The sequence below is a fragment of the Eubalaena glacialis genome, chromosome 15, assembly GCF_028564815.1.
Source record: "Eubalaena glacialis isolate mEubGla1 chromosome 15, mEubGla1.1.hap2.+ XY, whole genome shotgun sequence".
Classification (NCBI taxonomy): Eukaryota; Metazoa; Chordata; class Mammalia; order Artiodactyla; family Balaenidae; genus Eubalaena; species Eubalaena glacialis.
Genome location: NC_083730.1, coordinates 81339177 through 81363711, shown reverse-complemented (window position 1 = coordinate 81363711; position 24535 = coordinate 81339177). Strand labels below are relative to the sequence as shown.

At 43.1% G+C, this 24535-nt stretch overlaps 1 protein-coding gene across 4 annotated transcripts in view; it reads left to right on the top strand.

The window, feature by feature from the left end:
• SPRING1 (SREBF pathway regulator in golgi 1) overlaps window positions 1-24535 on the top strand; it is a 270150-nt gene that overhangs the window by 114299 nt on the left and 131316 nt on the right. The window contains exon 5 of one of the 4 annotated variants that reach the window (XM_061169845.1): window positions 11543-11629. The exons of 2 other annotated variants lie outside the window; for them this stretch is intronic. In XM_061169845.1, the coding sequence (XP_061025828.1) occupies window positions 11543-11620 (78 nt within the window). In that variant the 3' untranslated portion in view covers window positions 11621-11629. The remainder of the gene's footprint in view (window positions 1-11542; window positions 11630-24535) is intronic. One more of the 4 variants, XM_061169842.1, reaches the window with a different exon arrangement.

The following is a 24535-nucleotide window of genomic DNA, read 5'->3' as shown; positions in this document are numbered from 1 at the left end:
TGAAGGGTTGCTATTATCATTTATCATTCACTCGTTCATTCACCCATTCATTCAGGAAGTAGTCTTGGAGCCCACTGGGCTGGGTGCAGGGGCTGTGGCGAGAAGCTGATGACTCAGCTCTCTGATCTCCTGTAACTTGTGTGGTGGGGTGGGGGTGGGGAATAAACAAGTAAGTAATATGATTGTGCATAGAGGTAGGTGTTATTGCCATTATTAGCAAGTCAGACGTGTGTTTAAAAAGTGAAAAATGCAGTTCTGCTAATTAATCAATCACGCTGATTTGCCTGCTCCACTTAAACCTCCAGGAAGTAGAACCGTTTCCCTTGGGCTGGATCCCAGAGGCCTGGTTAATCCCTGGGTACTAGTTGGAAGGAGCTTTTTCTTTAACGTGAGCTGCTAGAGGGCTGGAAACAGAAGCTGAGTGACAGGGACTCTGGAGCAAGGAGATCTCTTTGTGAAATCAGCCATATTCCAGTTTTGGATGGGGTAGGGGTTCCCCCAGCCCTGCTTTGGGTCTTATCTTTCTGAACAAAGCTCGTGAAGTGATCCCCAGCTAATCTCTCTGGATGAACACCAAGACTTCACTACCCTTCAAGAGTATCCAAGGGGGATGTCTTATCTCATCTTTCCCATCTGTTTGATCTCCAGGAGTCTTTCTCCTTTCATGAATGGGCTCTTCCATTTGCATAGACACTAAGTAGATTGAAATGAGGTTTGAAAAAGGAAAATCAAAGCTTCCTTTGTCTTTGGGGTTTGAAAACACACCCCTGAAATAAACAGCAGGGGTGGAAACCAGCCTACTCCGGTCCACAGGTTAGTTCTCCCAGTAAAACTAGTGCTAAGCTAGAGCCTGGAAGATGGGTCCCTTGACTGGGCAGTTCTAGCTCAGGGTGTCTCCTATGGCTAGGGTGGGGGTCACCTAGAAGTTTTCATGCTCATGTCTGGCATCTGGATTGGGAAGACTTGTACAGCTGGGGGCTGGAACAGCTGGGCTCCTTGGGTGTATATTATATCTCAATGTGGTCTCTCCAGCATGGTGGCTTTAGGGCAGCTGGATATCTTACGTGGTGGCCATGGTGACCCAAAGCAGATGTCCTGAGACAGAGAGAACCAGGTGGAAACCATATCACTTTCTGTGACCTATCCTTGGAAGTCATGCTGTCACTTCTGCTGCCTTCTGTTGGTTGAGGCGGTCAGAGGGGCCAGCCCAGGTTGAAAAGAAGGGAAAAGAGACTCTACCTCTTGATGGCAAATGGCAAGATTCTGGAAGAACACAAGGGACTGAAAATATTGCAGTGGGTAATGTTTACTCCTGAACATTCCTGGTTGAGATTATTAGGATGGTTGTAGACTCAGATGTGCAAGGTAAAACAAGAACATTTCTAAGAGATAACATAGGAGAATGTCTTCATGACTTTAGGATAGGCAAATGTGACATAATAAGACATATGTATTGGACTCTGTGTCTGTTTCCTGACACACAGCTCCTAAATCCCTTGGAATTTCCTGAGTGATAGGAGGTTCTTTTTTTTTTTTTATAATGAGAGCCTCTGGGAACTACAGTTTTTTTTTTTGTTTTTTTTTTTTTAAATTTATGGCTGTGTTGGGTCTTCGTTTCTGTGCGAGGGCTTTCTCTAGTTGCGGCAAGTGGGGGCCACTCTTCATCGCGGTGCGCGGGCCTCTCACTATCGCGGCCTCTCTTGTTGCGGAGCACAGGCTCCAGACGCGCAGGCTCAATAATTGTGGCTCACGGGCCTAGTTGCTCCGCGGCATATGGGATCTTCCCAGACCAGGGCTCGAACCCGTGTCCCCTGCATTGGCAGGCAGATTCTCAACCACTGCGCCACCAGGGATGCCCAGGAGGTTCTTTTGTTCTAATGAAGCAACTCTTCGTGGTCTCCTGGTTAGCTTCAGGATGGGGGCTGGTCATCAAAAAGATCAAGCCATGATTAGAGGCTTGGAACTTTCAAACCCACTGTACATCCTCTGGGGAGAGGGGAGGGGCTGGAGACTGAGTTTAAAGCCAATCATGCCTATATGATGAAGCCGCCATAAAAATCCCTAAACTGTGGGTTCTGGAGAGCTTCTGAGTGGATGAACACATCGTATTTCAGGGAGTGGAGCATCCCTACTCCATTGGGATAGAAGCTTCTGTGATTGTGACCCTTCTAGATCTCACCCTACGTACTTCTTCATCTGGTTGTTCATCTATATCCTTTATAAGTAAATGTTTCCCTGAATTTTGTGAGCTGTTCCAGCAAATTATCAAATGTGGGGAGTGGGTGTTGTGGGAACTCCTGACTTTTTAGCCAAGTCAGACAGAATTATGGGTACCTGGGGCAACCATTACTTGTGACAGGTGTCTGACTGGGGATAGTCTTGTGGGACTGAGCCCTTAACCTGTGGAGTTTGATGCTAAATGCGTGTAGTTGGTGTCAGAATTGATTTAAATTATAGGACACCCAGTTTGTGTCCCAAAATTGGAAAATTGGTTGGTTTGGGGGAAAAAAATCCAACACATTTGGTTCAGAAGTGTTGTGAGTATAGAAACAGTTTTCCTTTAACAAATATTTCTGAAACAGGGCACACACACAACTAACCAGAAAAAACAATTGATCAGTTGTTCATTAAAATTAAGAACTTCTGTTCATCAAAAGACTCCATTAAGACAATGAAAATGCAAACCACAGAGTGGGAGAAGATAGTTGGAATAAAGATATCAATGGAGGACTCATATTCAGAGTATTTCAAGAACTCCCGTAAATCAATAAGGAAAAGAAAAACAATCCTTTTTTTTTTTAAATGAGCAAAACATATAAATATGATTTTCATAAAAGAGGAATCCAAAGGGCCAATAAAGCTGTCAAAGAGTCAACATCATTAGTAATTAAGGGAATATGATTCAAACCGCAAAGAATTTTTATATGAGTAAAAGCTTTTAGCTGGACACCTAACATTTTTTAACTTTACTGTATATAAATTTTACACATACACATACAAGAATGGCTAAAATTACAAAGAAAGAAATCTGTCAATACCAAGTGTTGGCAATGCTGGGAGCTGCTGGAACACTCATATACTTAAGATAGGAGGGCAGATTAGGACACCCGCTTTGGAAAGTTACTTATTCAGTATTTACAAAAACCGGTTGCAGCACATGTACTCTAGGAATATGCTCAATAGCAATAAGTAAATGTGTGCACCAAAAGACATGGCTAAGAATATTCATAGTGGCATTATTTGTATTAGCCCTGTCTTAGTCCATTCAGGCGGCTATAACAGAATATCATAGACTGAGTGTCTTATAAACAACAGACATTTATTTCTCACAGTTCTGGAGGCTGGGAAGTCCAAGATCAAAGTTTCAGCCAAGTTAGTGTCCAGTGAGGGTCCACTTCCTGGTTCATAGATGGCCATCTTCTCACTGTGTCCTTACATGGTGGAAGGGACAGAGATCTCTCCAGGTCTGTTTTATAAGGACACTAATTCCATTCATGAGGGCTCTACCCTTATGACCTAATTACCTCCCCCAAACCCCAACCCTTAATACCATCACAGTGGGGATTAGGTTTCAACATAAGAATTTTAGAGGGACACAAACATTCAGTCTATAGCAAGCCCCAAACTGGAGACAACCCAAGTATCATCAATAGCAGAACAGATGTATAAAGTGTGACATATTCTTACAATGTGATAATTGCAACACTGTGTATAGAATACTGTATAGCAATGAAATTGGACAAACCCACACAATAGCACAGAGGGATCTCTCTCACATATCACTGAGTGAAAGAACGTGCTGTATGATTCAATTTACCTAAAGTTTACAACCAAGCAAAACAAATGATAAGGACAGAAGTAAAATTAGTGGCTATCTTTGGTGGTGGGGGGGTGGGGATAACTGGGAGGAGCACAAGGAACACTTTTGGGGTGTTGGTAATGTTCTACATCTTAACCTGGGTGGTAGTTAGAAAGATGTGTTCACTTTGTAAAAATTCATCAGATTGGTGTACTTTTATCATATGTATATTACGTATACTTCAATGAAATAGTTTGCTTTTTTTGTTTAATAGATCTTTATTGGAGTATAATTGCTTCACAATACTGTGTTAGTTTCTGTTGTTGATTCAACAAAGTGAATCAGCCATATGCATACGTATATCCCCATATCCCCTCCCTCTTGAGCCTCCCTCCCATCCTCCCTATCCCACCTCTCTAGGTCATCGCAAAGCACTGAGCTGATCTCCCTGTGCTATGCTGCTGCTTCCCACTAGCTAACTATTTTACATTCGGTAGTGTATATATGTCAGTGCTACTCTCACTTTGCCCCAGCTTCACCCTCCCCCCGCTGTGTCCTCAAGTCCATTCTCTATGTCTACATCGTTATTCCTGCCCTGCCACTAGGTTCATCAGTACCATTTTTTAAAAAATTCCATATATATATATGTTAGTATACAGTATTTGTTTTTCTCTTTCTGACTTACTTCACTCTGTATGACAGACTCTAGGTCCATCCACCTCACTACAAATAACTCAGTTTCATTTCTTTTTATGGCTGAGTAATATTTCATTGTATATATGTGCCACATCTTCTTTATCCATTCATCTGTTGATAGACATTTAGGTTGGTTCCATATCCTGGCTATTGTAAATAGTGCTGCAATGAACATTGGGGTACATGTCTCTTTTTGAATTATGGTTTTCTCAGGGTATATGCCCAGTAGTGGGGTTGCTGTGTCATATGGTAGTTCTATTTTTAGTTTTTTAAGGAACCTCCATACTGTTCTCCATAGTGGTTGTATCAATTTACATTCCCACCAACAGTGCAGGAGGGTTCCCTTTTCACCACACCCTTTCCAGCATTTATTGTTTCTGGATTTTTTGATAATGGCCATTCTGACCAGTGTGAGGTGATACCTCATTGTAGTTTTGATTTGCATTTCTCTAATAATTAGTGATGTTGAGCATCTTTTCACGTGCTTCTTGGACATCTGTATGTCTTCTTTGGCGAAATGTCTATTTAGGTCTCCCACCCATTTTTTAATTGAATTGTTTGTTTTTTTGATATTGAGGTCCATGAGCTGTTTGTATATTTTGGAGATTAATCCTTTGTCCGTTGTTTCATTTGCAAATATTTTCTCCCATTCTGAGGGTTGTCTTTTTGTCTTGTTTATGGTTTCCTTTGCTGTGCAAAAGCTTTTTTAAAATAATTTTATTTATTTATTTATTTATTTATTTATTTATTTATTTATGGCTGTGTTGGGTCCTCCTTGCTGCACGCGGGCTTTCTCTAGTTGCGGTGAGCGGGGGCTACTCTTCGTTGCGGTGTGCTGGCTTCTCGTTGTTGTGGCTTCTCTTGTTGCGGAGCACAGGCTCTAGGCGTGCGGGCTTCAGTAGTTGTGGCACGCGGGCTCAGTAGTTGTGGCACGTGGGCCCAGTTGCTCCACGGTATGTGGGATCTTCCTGGACCAGGGCTTGAACCCGTGTCCCTTGCATTAGCAGGCGGATTCTCAACCACTGCATCACCTGAGAAGCTGAAGTGCAAAAGCTTTTAAGTTTAATTAGGTCCTATTTGTTTATTTTTATTTCCATTACTCTAGGAGGTAGGTTAAAAAAGATCTTGCTGTGGTTTATGTCAAAGAATGTTTTTCCTATGTTTTCCTCTAAGAGTTTTATAGTGTCTGGCCTTACATTTAGGTCTTTAAACCATTTGGAGTTTATTTTTGTGTATGGTGTTAGGTAGTGTTCTAATTTCATTCTTTTACATGTAGCTGTCCAGTTTTCCCAGCACCACTTATTGAAGAGGCTGTCTTTTCTCCATTGTATGTTCTTGCCTCCTTTGTTGTAAATTAGGCGACCATAGGTGCGTGGGTTTATCTCTGGGTTTTCTATCCTGTACCGTTGATCTATATTTCTGTTTTTGTACCAGTACCATACTGTCTTGATTACTGTAGCTTTTTTTTAAAAATTAATTTATTTATTTTTGGCTGCGTTGGGTCTTCGTTGCTGCACGCAGGCTTTCTCTAGTTGCAGCGAGCGGGGGCTACTCTTCATTGCGGTGCGCAGGCTTTTTATTGCAGTGGCTTCTCTTGTTGCAGAGCATGGGCTCTAGGCACGCGTGCTTCAGTAGTTGTGGCACGAGGGCTCAGTAGTTGTGGATTGCAGGCTCTGGAGCGCAGGCTCAGTAGTTGTGGCGCACGGGCTTAATTGTTCCACGACATGTGGGATCTTCCGAGACCAGGGTTCGAACCCGTGTCCCCTGCATTGGCAGGCAGATTCTTAACCACTGCACCACCATGAAAGCCCCTTGATTACTGTAGCTTTGTAGTATAGTTTGAAGTCAGGGAAGCTGATTCCTCCAGCTCCGTTTTTCTTTCTCAACATTGCTTTGGCTATTCGGGGTCTTTTGTGTTTCCATATGAATTGTAAAATTTTTTGTTCTAATTCTGTGAAAAATGCCATTGGTAGTTTGATAGGGATTGTATTGAATCTGTAGATTGCTTTGGGTAGTTTAGTCATTTTCACAATATTGATTCTTCCAATCCAAGAACATGGTATATTTCTCCATCTGTTTATGTCATCTTTGATTTCTTTCATCACTGTTTTATAGTTTTCTGAGTACAAGTCTTTCGCCTCCTTAGGTAGGTTTATTCCTATTTATTCTTTTTGTTGCAATGGTAAATGGGATTGTTTCCTTATTTTCTCTTTCTGATTTTTCATTGTTAGTGTATAGGAATACCAGAGATTTCTGTGCATTACTTTTGTATCCTGCAGCATTACCAAATTGATTGATTAGTTCTAGTAGTTTTCTGGTGGCACCTTTAGGATTTTCTGTGTATAGTATCATGTCATCTGCAAACAGTGACAGTTTTACTTCTTCTTTTCCAATTTGTATTCCTTTTATTTCTTTTTCTTCTCTGATTGCCGTGGCTAGGACTTCCAAAACTATGTTGAATAAGAGTGGCGAGAGTGGGCATCCTTGTCTTGTTCCTGATTTTAGAGCAAATGGTTTCAGTTTTTCACCATTGAGTATGATGTTTGCTGTGGGTTTGTCATATATGGCCTTTATTATGTTGAGGCAGGTTCCCTCTATGCCCATTTTCTGGAGAGTTTTTATCATAAATGGGTGTTGAATTTTGTCAGAAGCTTTTTCTGCATCTATTGAGATGATCATATGGTTTTTATTCCTTAATTTGTTAATATGGTGTATCACACTGGTTGATTTGCATATACTGAAGAATCCTTGCATCCCTGGGATAAATCCTACTTGATCATGGTGCATGATCCTTTTAATATGTTGTTGGATTCTGTTTGCTAGTATTTTGTTCAGGATTTTTGCATCTATGTTCATCAGTGATACTGGTCTATAATTTTCTTTTTTTGTGATATCTTTTTCTGGTTTTGATATCAGGGTGATGGTGGCTTTCTAGAATGAATTTGGGAGTGTTCCTCCCTCTGCAGTTTTTTGGAAGAGTTTGAGAAGGATCAGTGTTAGCTCTTCTCTAAATGTTTGATAGAATTCGCCTGTGAGGCCATCTGGTCCTGGACTTTTGTTTGTTGGACGATTTTTAATTACAGTTTCAATTTCATTATTTGTGATAGGTCTGTTTATATTTTCTAATTCTTCCTGATTCAGTCTTGGAAATTGTACCCTTCCAAGAATTTGTCCGTTTCTTCGTGGTTGTCCATTTTATTGGCATATAGTTGTTTGTAGTAGTCTCTTATAATCCTTTGTATTTCTGCAGTGTCAGTTGTGATTTCTCCTTTTTCATTTCTAATTTTATCGATTTGTGTCCTCTCCCTTTTTTCTTGATGAGTCTGGTTAAGGGTTTATCAATTTTTTTTATCTTCTCAAAGAACCAGCTTTTAGTTTTATTGATCTTTGCTATTGTTTTCTTCATTTCTATTTCATTTATTTCTGCTCTGATCTTTATGATTTCTTTCCTTCTGCTGACTTTGGGTTTTCTTTGTTCTTCTTTCTCTAGTTGGTTTACGTGTAGGGTTAAATTATTTATTTGAGATTTTTCTTGTTTCTTGAGGTGAGATTGAATTGCCATAAGCTTTCCTCTTAGAACTGCTTTTGCTGCGTCCCATAGGTTTTGGGCCATTGTGTTTTTGTTGTCATTTGTCTCTATGTATTTTTTTATTTCTTCTTTGATTTCTTCAGTGATCTGTTGGTTATTTAGTAGTGCACTGTTTAGCCTCCATGTATTTGTGTTTTTTACAGTTTTTTTCCTATAATTGATTTCCAATCTCATAGCGTTTTGGTCAGAAAAAATGCTTGATATGATTTCAATTTTCTTAAATTTTCCAAGGCTTGATTTGTGACCCAAGCAAGATGTGATCTATCCTGGAGGATGTTCCATGTGCACTTGAGAAGAAAGTGCATTCTGCCACTTTTGGGTGGAATGTTCTATAAATATCATTTAAATCTATCTGGTCTATTGTGTCATTTAAAGCTTGTGTTTCCTTATTTATTTTCTGTTTGGATGATCTGTCCATTGGTGTAAGTGGAGTGTTAAAGTCCCCTACTATTATTGTGTTACTGTCGATTTCCCTTTTCATGGTTGTTAGCATTTGCCTTATGTATTGAGGTGCTCCAATGTTGGGTGCATAAAGATTCATAATTGTTATATCTTCCTCTTGGATTGATTCCTTGACTGTTATGTAGTGTCCTTCTTTATCTCTTGTAACAGTCTTTATTTTAAAGTCTATTTTATCTGATACGGGTATTGCTACTCCAGCTTTCTTTAGATTTCCATTTGCATGGAATATCTTTTTCCATTCCTTCACTTTCAGTCTGTATGTGTCCCTTGGTCTGAAGTGGGTCTCTTGTAGACAGCATATATATGGGTCTTGTTTTTGTAGCCATTCAGCCAGTCTGTGTCTTTTGGTTGGGGCATTTAGTCCATTTACGTTCAAGGTTATTATCGATATGTATGTTCCTATTACCATTTTCTTAATTGTTTGGGGTTTGTGTTTGTGGGTATTTTTCTTCTCTTGTGCTTCCCGCCTAGAGAAGTTTCTTTAGCATTTGTTGTAAAGCTGATTTAGTGGTGCTGAATTCTCTTAGCTTTTGCTTGTCTCAAAAGCTTTTGATTTCTCTGTCAAATATGAATGAGATCCTTGCTGGGTAGAGTAATCTTGGTTGTAGGTTTTTCTCTTTCATCACTTTAAGTATATCTTGAGGTATACTTCAATGAAATAGTTTGCTTTTAAAAAATAATTATGTCCATGTTCTGTAGCAGAGGTCAGCAAACTCTAGCCCCTGGGTCAAATCCACCCATTACCTGTTTTATAAATAAAGGTTTTTTTAAAAATATTTATTTATTTATTTATTGTGGTTGCGCTGGGTCTTAGTTGTGGCATGTGGGATCTTTAGTTGCGGCGTGCACACTTCTTAATTGTGGCATGCGGACTCTTAGTTGTGGCATGCAGACTCTTAGCTGCGGCATGCGTGCGGGATCTAGTTCCACGACCAGGGATCGAACCCAGGCCCCCTGCATTGGGAGCGTGGAGTCTTACCCACTGGACCACCAGGGAAGTCCCTATAAACAAAGTTTTATTGAGACACAGCCATGCCCATTTCATTTGCATACTGTCTATGGCTGTTGATGTGCTACAATGACAGAGTTGAGTAGTTGTGACAGAGACCAAATGGGCCACAAACCCTAACATACATACTATTTGGTCTTTTACAGAAAAAAATTTGCTGACTCCTTTTCTATAGCCTATCACTTTGGGGTCTCATTCAATCCTTCTGCTTATATTAGAGAAGAGTCAGGACTGTTTTTCAAGGAAAATGTCAGCCCTATTAAAAGGCTCTCCTTCAGTCTACTCCCTTGCATAGTTGGGGTGCCTTCTATTAGCTGTATATCTCCTTGGGTTTAGTGCTTTAAGACCCCATACCAGAAGGCCAGCCCCACTCTGCCTTCCAGTGACTGTCAAAGTAATTTGATTTGCTTTGAATTTCCTATCCTAATTCTGTTTTTAAAAATTCTGGTCATTTGAATTACAAAAGTAATACATATCTTTTGTAACATTTCAAATAATAAAGTATCTAAAATAAAATTAATAGTCTCACCACTCCTCTCCAGTCCAGCTCCCTGATGCAATCAGTGCTAGCAATTAGGTATAAATGTTTCCCTACTGTTTTCTTTATTTATAAAAACATATAGAAACCCACTTACTGGGTGTGATTTATTTTGGTCTTTTTTTTTTTTTTTTTTTAATAAAAATAGGATCACTTTTGCTTTTATTCTATTTAACAAGGTGTCACAGGCATATCTCCCAGTCAATGTGTACAATTTTATTTTATAATTTTTGATATCTGTACTGTGTTCCTTAATATAAATACATCCTGATTTTTTTCAACAATTTTCCTATTAATGTACATTCAGATTGCTTCCAGGTTTTTTTTTTTTTTTTAACTATTACAAATGATGCTGTGATATACTTCTTCATATATTTATGTCTTTATACACTGGCATTTTCATTTCTGGTGTATATATTCCCAGAAGTGGGAGTGCCGGGCTACAGTTTAAATTTTCAAAAATACCAACAGTTGATTTTCCACCACTTTATAATAATTTACAGTCCTCCCCCAATGGTGTTTGAGAGAACTAGATTCCTTACACCCTCGCCAGCTCTGGATGTTACACATATTTTCCATTTTTGCCAATCTGATGGGTAAAAAATAGTATCTCATTGTTCTCATTTGCATTTCCCTGACAAGTGAGCCTGAGCATCTTTTCATATGTTTATTGAATATTTGCATTTCTGCTTCTGTCAATTTCTGTAGCCTTGGCCCATGTTTCTACTGGGTTATTGGTCTTTTCCTTATTAATTGTAGGATCATTTTATAACCTAAGCATATTAGCTCTTTATTAATTATACAGCTGCAAATATTTTCTTTGTTTATCATATGTTTTGCCATGGCTCTGCTTTTGATTAAAAAAAAAATTAAATTTCTGCCCACTAGGTTCTTGCTAAGAATATAACTAAAACTGTTAACTTTTCAATTCTTATCAGAATCTCAGCTCTGAGAAATAATATATGTGGAGCTTTATTTAAGCAGTGGTTCTCAAACATTTTCTAATTTAAGTAACCGAACCCCCCCCCTTTTTTTCCAAATACGTCCTTGGGTTGAAAAAAGAGAAACTGATGTGGTTGAATTGGGTCTGGGGGCTCAGGTCTCTGCCTGAGAGGGGCCTCTTCCCCTCTCTTCCAGCAGCCCCTGAGACACTGGGGGAACCACTGGTGCTCCATGGAACCTAGTTTGAGAATCGATCTTAAAGGCTGTGCAGTCCCTCCATTCATTTCATTAGTTTTCTACCGAGTGTTCCGTAGAATATTAAGTAGGATATTAACAAGTGCTTTGTGAAGAAAGGACTCTGAGATTGTTCCATGGCCTGCCAAAATCAGGCATGCTTTCCCTTTTTGAACTAGCTCACACTTGGATTCTTTTGAGATGGAAATGCTAGTGTACCAAGAGACAGAAACTGGACAAAGGGTAACACACACCCTTAATTTCTTTTCATAGGCGATGCCAAAACAAACAGACAGTTATTGCCCTTGCTGCTCCCCGCCATCAGCCAAAGGTGCGACTCTTGTTTTCTGACTGGTCTGAGTAAGTACTGCTCATTTAGCGCTCAGTTATGGGTAGCCAAGGACATGGCTATGGTTATGGGTAACTGAGGGGTCTTATCTGACATCTACAGAGGTGACCAGCAAGGAAAAGGGGTATGCTGACCCCTCTTTAGTTTCTCAGGGGCAGAAATTGTGGGCTTTTAGTGACGGTCCATCACACCTTTCTTCTGCCTTATTTGGAATTTGAGTGACCAATTTCTTTTCCAAAAATCATTTATTTATTTGAAGTCATGCCTAGAAAAAAAGAGCAAAGAGGAGTTTAAATAAAGGTGCTTTAAGGAAGAGATTTGAACATACTACTTTGTTTCCTTCCTAGGTCCTTTTAAGAAGGGACAAAGGAAAGACATATTGGCATACCTTGCTTAAGAATGGCAGTCTGTTCATCTTACCTGTTCTTATGAGAAAGAAACACTCTTTACAAGTAGGATCAATGGACCTAGGTCCCGTTTGGAGACTGTCCCTAGGTTCTTGCACAACAGTGGGCAAAGGAGCTTGGGAAGTGCTGGATTTCTTTACTGCAGGACTTCTCAGAGCCTTTAAAATGCTAGTGTTCACTGTGAGGTCCCAAGAGGAAGCCATGGGGGGTTTCCCACCTTTCCTTGACTGCAGAACCCTTTGTGGGCAGGGCTTCTCCAGGACTGGTATTCCATCATATGTCCTTTAGGAAAAGCTGGACTAGATAGCCTTACATTTTTCCATGGATAAAACCAGACTCTCAGAGGATTGCAGCCTTTTATTCCTTTGTTTTGGCCACTTATAGGTTGGCTTGTATTGAACTTCCCTTAACCTGCATTGAGCATAAACTTGCTATCATTTTTAATGCCAGGTGGTTGCAATTTTACTAGTAGAAGCTGTGCTTTCCTAAGCAATCAGTTTGCTTATATCCAACACCATCAGTTTTGTTTCCCTCTTTGCCCATACTGCCAGGATGCTCAAACCAGATTTCTGGGTCACTGCCAATAATGGTATAGAAATCTGTGGTATATATTTTGGGTACCGATCTTATCCTTTATTTCAACATATTTTCCTACCTTTTCACTGAGTCCCCATTTCCTTGTTTAAAATTTTTTATTATGTTGTATTGATGTATGTAAATAGGCTACCTTCTAATCCTGTTTCTGAAATGTAGTGGAGCATAATAATAAGATAAGCACATACCTACATATGTAATCCCACTAGTGTATATTACATGCTTACCATATGCAAGGTACCCATTAGGGCCCTGGGGAAATAGAGATGAACACGCTGTGGTTGTCTTCCCCGGTGGACGTACAGTGCTGCTGTTGGTGAAACAGACTAAGTAAATTACCACCATCAACAGGCATAAATAATCACTACAGTATTGTGTGTTAAATTGTAAAAGAAGTAGGTGTAAAGTGCTCTGGACGTTCCAGAGAGACTGAGTAGAGAGAGAGAGACAGGCAGAGCTGCCCCAGGACCCTGGCTACTGCTCCTGGCTGTCTAGGCCTTTCCAGCATCAACCTCCAGGTACAGGTAGGTGAGAGAGTCTTTGGATGATTCCAGCTGCAGTCTCAACCCACCCCAGCTAACAGAGTGGAGGGTACCTCTGAGCCCTGCCCAAATGACAGATGTGTGAGCAAAATAAACTATTGTGGGTTTTTTTTGGCTGCATTGGGTCTTCATTGCTGCGCGTGGGCTTTCTCTAGTTGCAGCCAGCAGGGGCTACTCTTCGTTGCGGTGAGTGGGCTTCTCATGCGGTGGCTTCTCTTGTTGCAGAGCACAGACTCTAGGCACGTGGGCTTCAGTAGTTGCAGTGCATGGGCTCAGTAGTTGCGGCGTGCAGGCTCTAGGGCGCACAGGCTTCAGTAGTTGTGGCTCGCGGGCTCTAGAGTGCAGGTTCAGTAGTTGTGGCCCACAGGCTTAGTTGCTCCGCAGCATGTGGGATCTTCCCAGACCAGGGCTCGAAGCTGTGTCCCCTGCACTGGCAGGCGGATTCTTAACCACTGTGCCATCAGGGAAGTCCCAAAATAAACTATTGTTGTTTCGAACTAAAAAGAAAGTGCTGTGGGAACCCAGAGAAGGAGCAAATAACTTTGTGGGGAAGAAGGAGAGGAAGGTTGGGATTGTTTGGCTGAGACTGTGGGTGAGGTTCAGGGTGCTTGCTCACAGCTGGACAGGATCTGCAAATTCGAGTGTCTGAGTCTGTGCATTTTTTGAGAAGAGGCTCCACTGCTCTCATCAGATTCTCAGAAGAGTTCATGACCCACAAAAGGTTAAGATCCATTGCCTTAAAAGGGTGAGGAGACAATCGCCAGGACAACAAAGAATGGAAAAAATGTGCGAATCCCTGGAAGCCCTGGGGTCTGTTTTGGCGAATATGTAGGGTAGGAGTGACTGAAGATTCACATTCACTCCATCGTTCTTTCGTTTGACAAATAATTTCCTGAACACCTACCATGGATCGGGCATTGTGCTTGGCTCCGAAATACAGCAGTGAACATGATCTTTTGTCCTCTACAGACCTCACAGGCTCCAGAAACCTCCCCAGAAGGCTATCCTAATCCCCATATCTTTTTCCCAATGACCTGGGAGGCGAGCTTAGTCACCGGGAACGTACCACGATTTCTTTCTTGGGAAAGAAAAAGCCCCAACAAGGAATGAAAAGACTTCTTTCTAAGTTGAACCAGACAATGGATGCAGTTAATAAAGAAAGCTGGAGAAAAAAAAAACGTAGCCACGTGATTCGATGTGCTTTTACTTGACTATGATTTCAATTTAAATCTTGATTGTATACAAACAGCATCTCTCAACACTCTGAAAACCCAGCACCTGTGAAGACTTGTTTTCCTTTTTATCTTTCTCTCTCCCCTCTCTCTTACCTCCCTGCTCCCCCCTGCCCATGCTTTCAAAATTGTTTTCAAGGCATCAGGAGAACTTTATGCTGCAGTCGTGAACTTGATTCTTGGTTTTATCACTGACTCACCGTTCCACGTACTGTACCTCTGATTTTCCGTCTCCGAAATGGTTATGATTATACAAGAAAATAATGTCTGTGGAAATTTTAAGAACCTCAGGTGATGAGTTTTGTAGAACTTTCACAAATACACACACACACACACACACACACACACAGAGTATCTGATTAACCTGTAGGCAGAGTGAGGGTGGCAGCATTTCCTCAGAACAATCTCAGCAGACAACATCTGGTTCCCTTACCTGTTGACGCATTTGTCTATATGTTTGGTTGAATTATGTCGCTGGATAAACCAGCCTGCAGCCACCTCATACTCACTCTTGAAACACAAAACATTCTCTTTCAGATACAGAGCTTCCAGCTCTGGCTGGTTATGAGTAGGGGAAGGGGAATGGACACGTTCTGTTCCTTGCTCTGTTCCCAGGACACAGGTTCAAGCTGCCTCCCCCACCCCCATCCCATGAGTTTTATTCTCTGGAAGTCTTCCCTGAACCTTGGCAGACTCAGAGAATCTGTTACCAGTGAGCCCTAAACTGATGTTTCTCGCCTCATGTGAAGTTCATATTGTCTATATGTTGCCCATAAAGTGCAATTGTCGCTGGGAAAGTCTTTCTGTGTTGCAGGGGAAGGTAGGGATTTCAGGGGAAGGACAGCTATGCAGTCTAGTGTGGAAACAGCAAAAATAAACGCCAAGGCTCTGAGTTTAAAAGTCAACCGTTCTTAAAGATGTTCTCTAGTGGACGTTGGGTACTGTGTCTATTGTTTTTGCTTGCCTATCAGCCATTCTCCTTTCTTCTGGAAAGAGCAACCCAGTTTTGTTTTGGTGATCCATCCTCCCCCATTGGATGTCGTCTTTTTGTTTGTTTGTTTGTTTAAATACAATCAATTGTACAGATTATTTATTTATTTATGGCTGCATTGGGTCTTCGTTGCTGCATACGGGCTTTCTCTAGTTGCAGTGAGCGGGGGCTACTCTTCATTGTGGCGTGTGGGCTTCTCATTGCGGTGGCTTCTCCTGTTGTGGAGCACGGGCTCTAGGTGCGCGGGCTTCAGTAGTTGTGGCACATGGACTCAGTAGTTGTGGCTCGCGGGCTCTAGAGTGCAGACTCAGTAGTTGTGGCGCACGGGCTTAGTTGCTCCGCAGCACGTGGGATCTTCCCGGACCAGGGCTCGAACCTGTGTCCCCTGCACTGGCAGGCTGATTCTTAACCACTGCGCCACCAGAGAAGTCCTGGATGTCGTCTTGGTAGTGTCATTAATCAGAGTGCCTTACTCTCCTCTGGCCAAGATATAAGCCCATGACTGTGGCTTGTCCAGATATATTCTCCCAGAAATTTGAGTCTTGAAGGACTCCACAGGGTTGGAGCTCATTCATCCAGGTGTCTGTGCCCAGAAGAGACTGTCTCTTAGTTCCCCTGGGTCTCCAGAACTGCTGTGGCCTTCTAAGGACTGTTCTTTGGCTATTACATCTATTCTGTGAATCTCCTTAGGCCCTTCCAATGCATACTTTTTTTTTCTCTCAAGTTAGTTAGAGTAACCTTCTGCCTCTGGCCATAATGAAGTAACTGGCACCAGACTTGTTTTCCAGCTGTACACAACTAGAAAACTGGACAAAATATATGAAACAACTGGTTTCAGACATTGGGCAACAGGCTGTGCAGAACTGTGAGCCTGAAAGAAAGGATGCAAATGAGTGGGCCTGTGATCACCTTTCTGCCTGGAAGTACTTTTTATATTGCAGCACAGGAAGGATGATTCTAAGCAGAGCATAGTGGCCTCTTTGAGTTGAGGAGACATAGATGATCATATGCAGAGGTTGATGAGGCTGGAATTTGTGAGGCAGAGTTCCAGAGAAGAAGGTACTACATAGATAAACAGTGCCAGAAATCTGTATAAGGAGCCCTTTGAGTCATTGGCTGAATACTAAGTTGCTCAGGCTTTGGATAAAATGCTACAAAGATGGCAAAGAACAACTACTGTGGAAGTATACACTAAATAATTCCCAGAGCTCTTATGGGATTGGGGGACATTCAAATTTCAGCAAGCCAGCATGGGAATAACCTATTGAACATCCAGTGCATTCATTAGAGACCACAGTGAGGTCAGACCTTAGTAGTAGGGCTAAACTAGCCTTAGAAGAAAGGCTCCTCTAGATCCACCCCAACAAAGCTTTTCAAAAAGCCTCAAAAAATCAAGCTGACCAGTAAATAACTTAACTTCCCTCCAAAATCAACAACAAAATCTAGACATTCAATTCATAACATTAATAATATCTAACATCTAATAAAAAATTACTAGACATCTAAGGAAGAAGCATAGAAATGTGAACCATTACCAAGAGAAATATCAGTCACTATAAACAGATTCAAAATGATAAAGATGGTGTAATTAACAGACAAGGACTTTAAAACAGCTATTAGAAATATGTTCAAAGATTTAAAGGAAAACATGAACATAATGAGAAGTGAAAGAAAAAAATTTTAAAGAACCAAATGAAACTTCTAGAAAGGAAATATACAATATCTAAAATGTAAAATTCACTGGATAGGTTTACATATTAAACAGCATATTAAACATATTCTTAGCATATTAAACAACAGCACATTACAAGTTGCATAAGAAAAAATTAGTACACATGTTGACACAATAATAGAAGTTATTCAAACTGTAGCACAGGGAGAAAAAAGACTAGGAGAAAAATGACCACAGCATCAGAGACTCTGAAACAATATTAGATGGCTGACCCTACATGTAATTGGACTCTCAGTATGGAAGGAGGGCAGAAGTTTGGAGGTACTGTTGGTTTCAGGCTCTGCTGGATCCAGGAACTCAGACAATGTCATTGGGAATCTCTCATCTTTGCTTTCCTTGGTTTTGACCTCATCCTCAGGCAGGCTGTCCCAGATAGTGGCAGAGATAGCATCCAGCAGCTCCAGGCTCATATCCCACTCAGATGCAGACCCAAGAGAAAGTGAATTTCTCTTTCCCCGTATTTCAACCATTATTCAGTCTGATTAACCCACTTAGGATCACACACCCATCCCTGAGTAATTCCTGACTCTGACTGGCCAGGTCTGAGTTGTATATCCTCCTTCCAGGGGGGTGGAAGAGAGATGCTCTCCCAAAGATAAATTGGGATGCTGTTACCAAAATATGGTGTCATAGATGCTGAATTGCCAAAAAAAATAGACAGTTACTACACTTGTATAAAACACTAAACAATAAGAGCTGTTGAGTACAGCCTCATCCAAGTACAACTTTGCATGTAACAACTCACTTAATCCTTACAACTGTATCAGGATGGAAGCTCATGAAGGACCCAGCTTTATGATGGTTTTCTAGTTCGAGCTCCCAGCCTTGTGTGACCCAAGGTGGTGCCTCCTGTCCCCAGTCACTTCAGGTACTGCACTATCAACTTTGGGCTTTCTTTCCTTCTTTATTTTTGGCCCCTGGGAATTACCCCGATTTCCTTAGAAACTTTGTTATGCATTAACAGTAATTATTCTTTTCAACATCTCTCTATATGTTTAATAGCAGGATGGTTTTCAGCTCACCTCTCCATTGTACAGATGGATCCCCAATGTATAATGGGTCATCTCCCCATTGTATCAGTGAGGAAACTGAGGCCCAGAGAAGTTAAGTAGCTTACCCCAGGCCACACAGCTAGTAAGTGGCAGAACCAGTATTCAAACCCAGAGCCCGTTTTCTAACGCACCATGCTCTGCTACATCAGTGAATGGTGGCTGGTTATGAGGTCACACACCTGCGTCTCTGTTTGTGGCAGAGTCTTACCTAGACCTAGGGATCCCAGCTCCTCCCTAGACCCTGGAGTCCTTGAGGCATGATCCTACTTCCTGATAATTACTAAGCCCACAGGAAAGGGAACCTCAATGTTTATGTAAGACACCTTGCGACCAAGATACTATGAATGTTTTCAGTCTGGACAAGGGGAAAGGGGTGGTGGGGAGAAGACCTGGCAAATGGAAGCCATGGTGGCTTTGTTAGTTTCCTGTGGCTGCCATACCAAATCCTTGGTGTTCCTTGGCTTGGAGCTGCATAAAGTCCAATCTTCCCCTGTCTTCACCTGGCCTTCCCCTCTGTGTGTCTGTGTGTATGTTCTCTTCTGAGTGTCTAATCTCCCTTTGCCCCACTCTCCTAAGGACACCTGTCATTGAATGTAGGGCCCACCCAGGTAATCCAAGATGACCTCATCTTGAGATCCTTAAGTTTGTTACATCTGAAAAGACTCCTTTTCCAAGTAAGGTCACATACACAGGTTCCAGTGGTTAGGATACAGACATCTCCCTTTTGGGGGAAAGGGGGCACTACTTAACCTGCTACTACAGAAAAGCTGCCAAACTTTGTTCCATCTCTGAGCTGTGACCGATGTGGAGAGAGCCACAGGCTTGGCTGAGTGAGTGAGCCGTGGTGGGTTTTTGACAGTGCCTCTTTTATTGTTTTGTACTTTTCTCTTCTGTTTTGAGGTTTTCTGCCCTCTTTTCTGGAAGGTGCACGACGCTCAGTGCTGGGCTCTGTGGTTATTTTCGCCTAACAGCTGTGTTTCCGGCGAGCAGCTGGGGATGCTTCTGACTCAGCAGAACCGTAGCAGTAACCGTCAAGAAGCCGTTCAAGCAAGGCTAGAAATAAAGGAGCAGTTTCTTCCCCCATGTCCCCTCCTCCTTTCACTTCCCCACCCGCGGGGACCTTTCGAAAGTCTCAACAAAGCACTTCTTAAAAAACTCCCGCTTCGACCAGTATGCTCAAGGCCTGTCTGAAGGTGGCCCTCAGCTAGGCTTTCCGAAGGCAGATGGATTCCAGAAAGGACTCTGGCAAACCAGCCTGGCTTTGTATGTGGGAGGCCCCTCCCAAGATGCCCACACCCCCTCCCCACACGGCTGTGTCTTACAAGTTTCCCACAGGTCTGAGCAGTGAAAGCAGAGGCGGGCGGGACTTCTGTGGTTTTCCAGGGTGTGGCCACAAGAGCCAGGGTATCTACATTCAGCAGCCCGTCTCTTTTTAAAAGGTAATGATTTCACCCTGGGCCTGGGAGGCAGCTCCAAAGTTTTACCCTCTGGAGAGAGGCCCTGGAAGTCCTGCCTGCAGCAGGAAGGGAACCAACCGGAAAAAAAAAAAATTTGCGTCCTGGAGAGCCAACGTCTGTGCATGCTGGTGCCTGCAGAAGGCTCACGGGAGAGCGAGACAGCTGCATTCTGAGCCTCGTTGCTGCTGTTCCGAGAAAGAAAGGAACAAATAAATTTAGCTCCGTCCTACGCATCCTTCACAGCTGCTTATTGACCAAACAGAAAGAGGCCTCTATTTCAACCCTGGCTTCTCCGCTTTTTTGCCTGATGAGGGCTGCCACCGCCCTTTACAAGGGGCCTTTCTAGGAGGTGACTGACCCCCGCCGCCTTTAGCTCTCGACTAGAGGCTGTACAAGGAGCTCAAGTTCAGGGTGTGAGGTGCCTTTTGCCATCCTGAAACAAAATGGCGGCCGGTAAATGTTTCCACCTGGGCCTCGGCTACTGGACTTTCTAATGTATTTCTTTGCAAGGCAGAACGTGGGGAAGGCTTGACTGCTCAGAGGCCAGCTTGTAGTGCCCAGAGCCATTAGTTTAATAGCACCGTGTGTGGAAATAAAGAACTCGCTGACCGGGTTTGCAAGTTAAGGGACTGGCACGAAGTGCTGAAAAGGCTTCATGGGGCTCGCCAGCTTGGAGGGGTTCCTCTGGGGCAGGAGCAAACTGTGGACTTCGAGTCAGACAGATCTGGCTTCAAGTCCTAGCTCCGCTACCTAAGAGCAGAATGCCTCTGGGCAGGGAGGGCTGTCTCCTCACCTGGAAGTGAGGTGTTGGCCACGATGTTGAGCCTCTCTGAGCCTCGTGAAACAGCAGTAATGATACAGGGTTGTCGTGACATGACATCATGTATTGAACATGCCCAGCCCAGTTCTTGGTGTTCCAGGATGGCACTTAGTCCGTCTGCTTCACCTGCCTAAGCCTGATCCCTTGCCTTCTGGCCACAGCATCCGACTCTTTTCTGTAAAGATTTCGGGCTCACCTTACTCTCAAACTCTGGAGGTGAGTTCGTGGCCCAGGACTGATCATGGAGAATCTCACACACCCCTGGCCATAGTGATTAGTTCCTGGATGTTCACGGGACCCAAGCTGAGATCATCAGAGCCAACTTCAGGGATGTTGGTGGAATTATTGGGATGGAGAAAATCTTTCTGCTGGGTTTCTAAGTGGTCAAATTTTAAACATGGTGATGCTGGTGGATCTCTTTATGTAAAGGAAGGAAGAATCTCCTGAGAATAAAGCCAACACAGAAGAAAGCAAACAAACCAACAAACAGACTGTGTTCTGACCATTTGAGGCCCTTGATTCAGACATGCCTGAAGCCATCATCCCATGATCTTTCCAGTTATATGAGTCAATACATTCCTTTTTTGATTTAAGCCAGTCTGAGTTAGGTTCTATCTCTTGCAATCAGATGAATCCTAAGTATTACACAGCTCAGGACATATCTTTTTGTATTTGAATTTACTTGTGGCCTCATCCAGAACCAAGAGGTATGCAGATGACTGCTCACTGCCACCTCCAGGAGTGAGAGTCTCTGAAGAGTCTCTATGTTCTGGCATGCTGATTTCCTTTGGGCCTCTCTTGCAGATAGGGAGGCAATATAGTGTAGAAAAAAGGAAGGAGTTTTAGGGTAAAACAGATTGAGCTCAAATCTCTTCTTCATCATTTACTAGCTCAGAGACCTTGGGCAAGTAACTTATTCCCTGTGATCCTCTGTCTTCTCACCTGTGGAATGGGATAATACTACTACTTGTGAGTTGCAGTGTGTATGGGTACTAGATTCTAAAGCCAGGGTGAAGGCAAAAACATACCTGAAAATCTGATAGACCGCCCTCCCCCTGAAGGGTTGAGAAACCTTGTTCTAGAATCACACTTAGCGCAGACAGCTGTTTATCACAGGAAAGGCTCCCAGGATTGGAGACTGCAGATGAGCAGGTCCATATATTCCATTTCCATGCTTCCTGTGTGGCAAGTCCACATGCGGACAAGACAGGGGGCATTGTCCACACCCTTTCAATGAGCATTTCTCTCTCTTCTTTTTGGCCAACGGTGTATGGCTGAATTGGTGTAAGTCAACGCTCGCAGGGTGTGCCAGTCCTGCTCCTGCCTCATAGAGTTGCTGCAAGCATCCGAGAGGCCCCTGTGTAGAATGGGCTTTGCACAGAGTGAACCCTTAGGCGTCAGACTTGGTACTTGTATGATTTTCACACGTAGCACAAACCTTGTGCACAGTAAGTGTTCAGCATGGGTCTTCTGAACTGCCTTAAATTCGGAACGAGAGCCCCCAGCCTTGTGGGGAGGAGGGGACAGTTCCAAGGGAGTCTCGACACGCATGGTTCTTGTCTGAACTTGCAGCTCTGACAGGGCCTCTGACCACCACCTGCTTCAGTAGCTGTTGCCCCTCTTGTGCTTTTCCCAGCCCTCAGCCCCAGCACACGGAACATGGGATCAGTTTGCTTGGAGACCACACTCTGGCCCCCAGCCCCAGCTCCTGCCCTTGACCCTCATCCAGTCCCTTTATCTCTTGGAGCCTCAGTTTCCTCCCAGTTAAAACAGGGATCCTAACCCCCAGCTCTTCACGAGATCGTCTCTCGGGGCTTACTTAAGTGCACCAGACTTAACACCTGGGCACCACAGACCTGAGATTCAGTCTGTGGGCTTGTTTTTTTTGGCCTATATATTTTCTCTTAAATATTTGAATTACATATTTTCTAGTATTTTTAATTTAGGGGCAATTTACATAATATGAAATTATCCATTTTAAAGTGAACAATTCGGTGGCATTCAGTACAGTCACAATCTTGTGCAACTGCCACCTTGATTTAGTTCTAAAAAACTTTCATCACCCAAAAGGAAGTCCCATACCCATTATTCATTCGTCCCCATTCCCCTCTCCCCCCAGCCCCTGGCAACCAGTAATCTGCTTTCTGTCTCTATAGATTTGCCTATGTTGGACACTATATATAAATGGAATCATACACTATGTGACCATTTGTATCTGGCTTCTTTCATTTAGCATCATGTTCTTGAGGTTCATCCATGTTGTAGCCTCTGTCAGTACCTCATTCCTTTTTATGGCCAAATAATATTCCATTGTATGGATAGACCACATTTTGTTTATGCACTTAGCCATTCATGGACTTTGGGTTGTTTCTACCTTTTGGCTATTTGCGAATAATGCTGCTATGAACAGGCTTGTAGATGAGCTAGTTTGAGCACCTGCTTCCAGTTCTTTTGGGCACATAACGAGGAGTGGAATTGCTGGGTCACATGGTAATTCTATGTTTAACTTTCTGAGAAACCACCACTTTGTTTTCCACAGTGTCTGGGCCACTTTTTATTCCCACCACCAAAGTGTGAGTGTTCCAATTTCTCCACATCCTCCCCAACACTTGTTACTTCCCATTTTATTTCTTTTATGATAGCATCCTAGTTGGTGTGATGTGGTACTTCATTATGGTTAGATTAGATAGTAGCAGGTAAAAGGAAAAGATTTCACATGAAAATCCAGAGCAACAGCTTCTCTTGAAAAAGGAAAGAGCTGTCAACACTGGGACTGCATTCGGGAGAAGGCAGGCATTGTCTGAAGCTCAGTGGCAGCTGCCCCTTCAGCTGGGGTGTCCTTTCCGGGTCCTCCACAGGCCCCAGCCCGCGCTAGCGTTCCCCCAACTCTGAGTCAGCTGCTGCTTCTCATCACACTCCACTGCTCTTTTTCTTAAAGAAAAAACAGGCACCCATGTCTCCATCAAAAGTGAGGAAAAAGAGACTTGGAGAGCCCTGTGGTTTTGAAGTACAGGAAGACCCGCAATTCTCTGTGGAAGTGTTTCATACGCACCTGCGTCACTTACTCATTTCTGCCACCTGGTCCCTGTGGGCATCTGAGCAGGTGACACACCCACAGCTAGCTCTGTCCGCTGTCCTTCCTTAGGGGTGGTGGGGAGGGCAGAGCGATGGCGTGGGGACTGTGCCCTTCTCCCAGGCTGACGCACCCAGGCCAGCCTGGGCTTTCCTGGGCCTTCCTGGGCTCATACACATGTGATCCTTCTGCCTGGAACTTTCTGTCCTGCTCTTCCCCACCCAGCACAACTCTGGTCCTTCTCCAGGTCTTAGCGTAAGCGCTGTTTTCTCCACAGAGTCTTCCCTGCTGCTCCAGAGCACATCAAGTATCTCTGCTGTGTGTCCTTGCAAGACCCTGGACTCCCCCCAGGTCCTCAGCACAATTATCACTCATCTATCCCTTACAGGATTTCTTCCCTCTTTGTAAAATGCGGACCCCGATGCACACATGCATAGAATCACATGTCCCGGTTTAGGCCACAGGCCCAGCACTTGTCCATCCCAGACCCGTCTCGTGCCTGCCTTCATCTAGGGCTGCCACTCTCCCTGCTTCCCGCGGGCAGCGACTCCAATGTACACAACATAAACTTTCCAACCCACTTTCCAGTGCTTATGAAACATGCATAATGTTGTTCTTTGGGTGTGTGTGTTTTAAATTTATGTCATGGGGTTGTATCATAAATCTCAGTCTAGTTCCTACTTTTTTCATCTCACGCTATGTTTTTAAGATCTATCCATGGTGATATATGCAAATCCAGTGTATTATTTCTGCCTGATGCATATTATTTCATGATCTGCCTTTATCGGATGTGGTTTATCTATTTCGCCTGTCATGGACAGGTAGGTCACCTCTGGCTCCTTGCTGTGACAAACCTGGCCTCCACCAACATCCTCACGCGTGTCTCCTTGTCATCCTAGGCAGGGGTGTCTCTAGGATACACACCTGGGAGAGGCACTGCTGTTTCATAGATTGTTATGGGTTGAACTGAGTACCCCCCGCAAAGGTACATTTGAAATCCTAACCAAGGGTACCTCA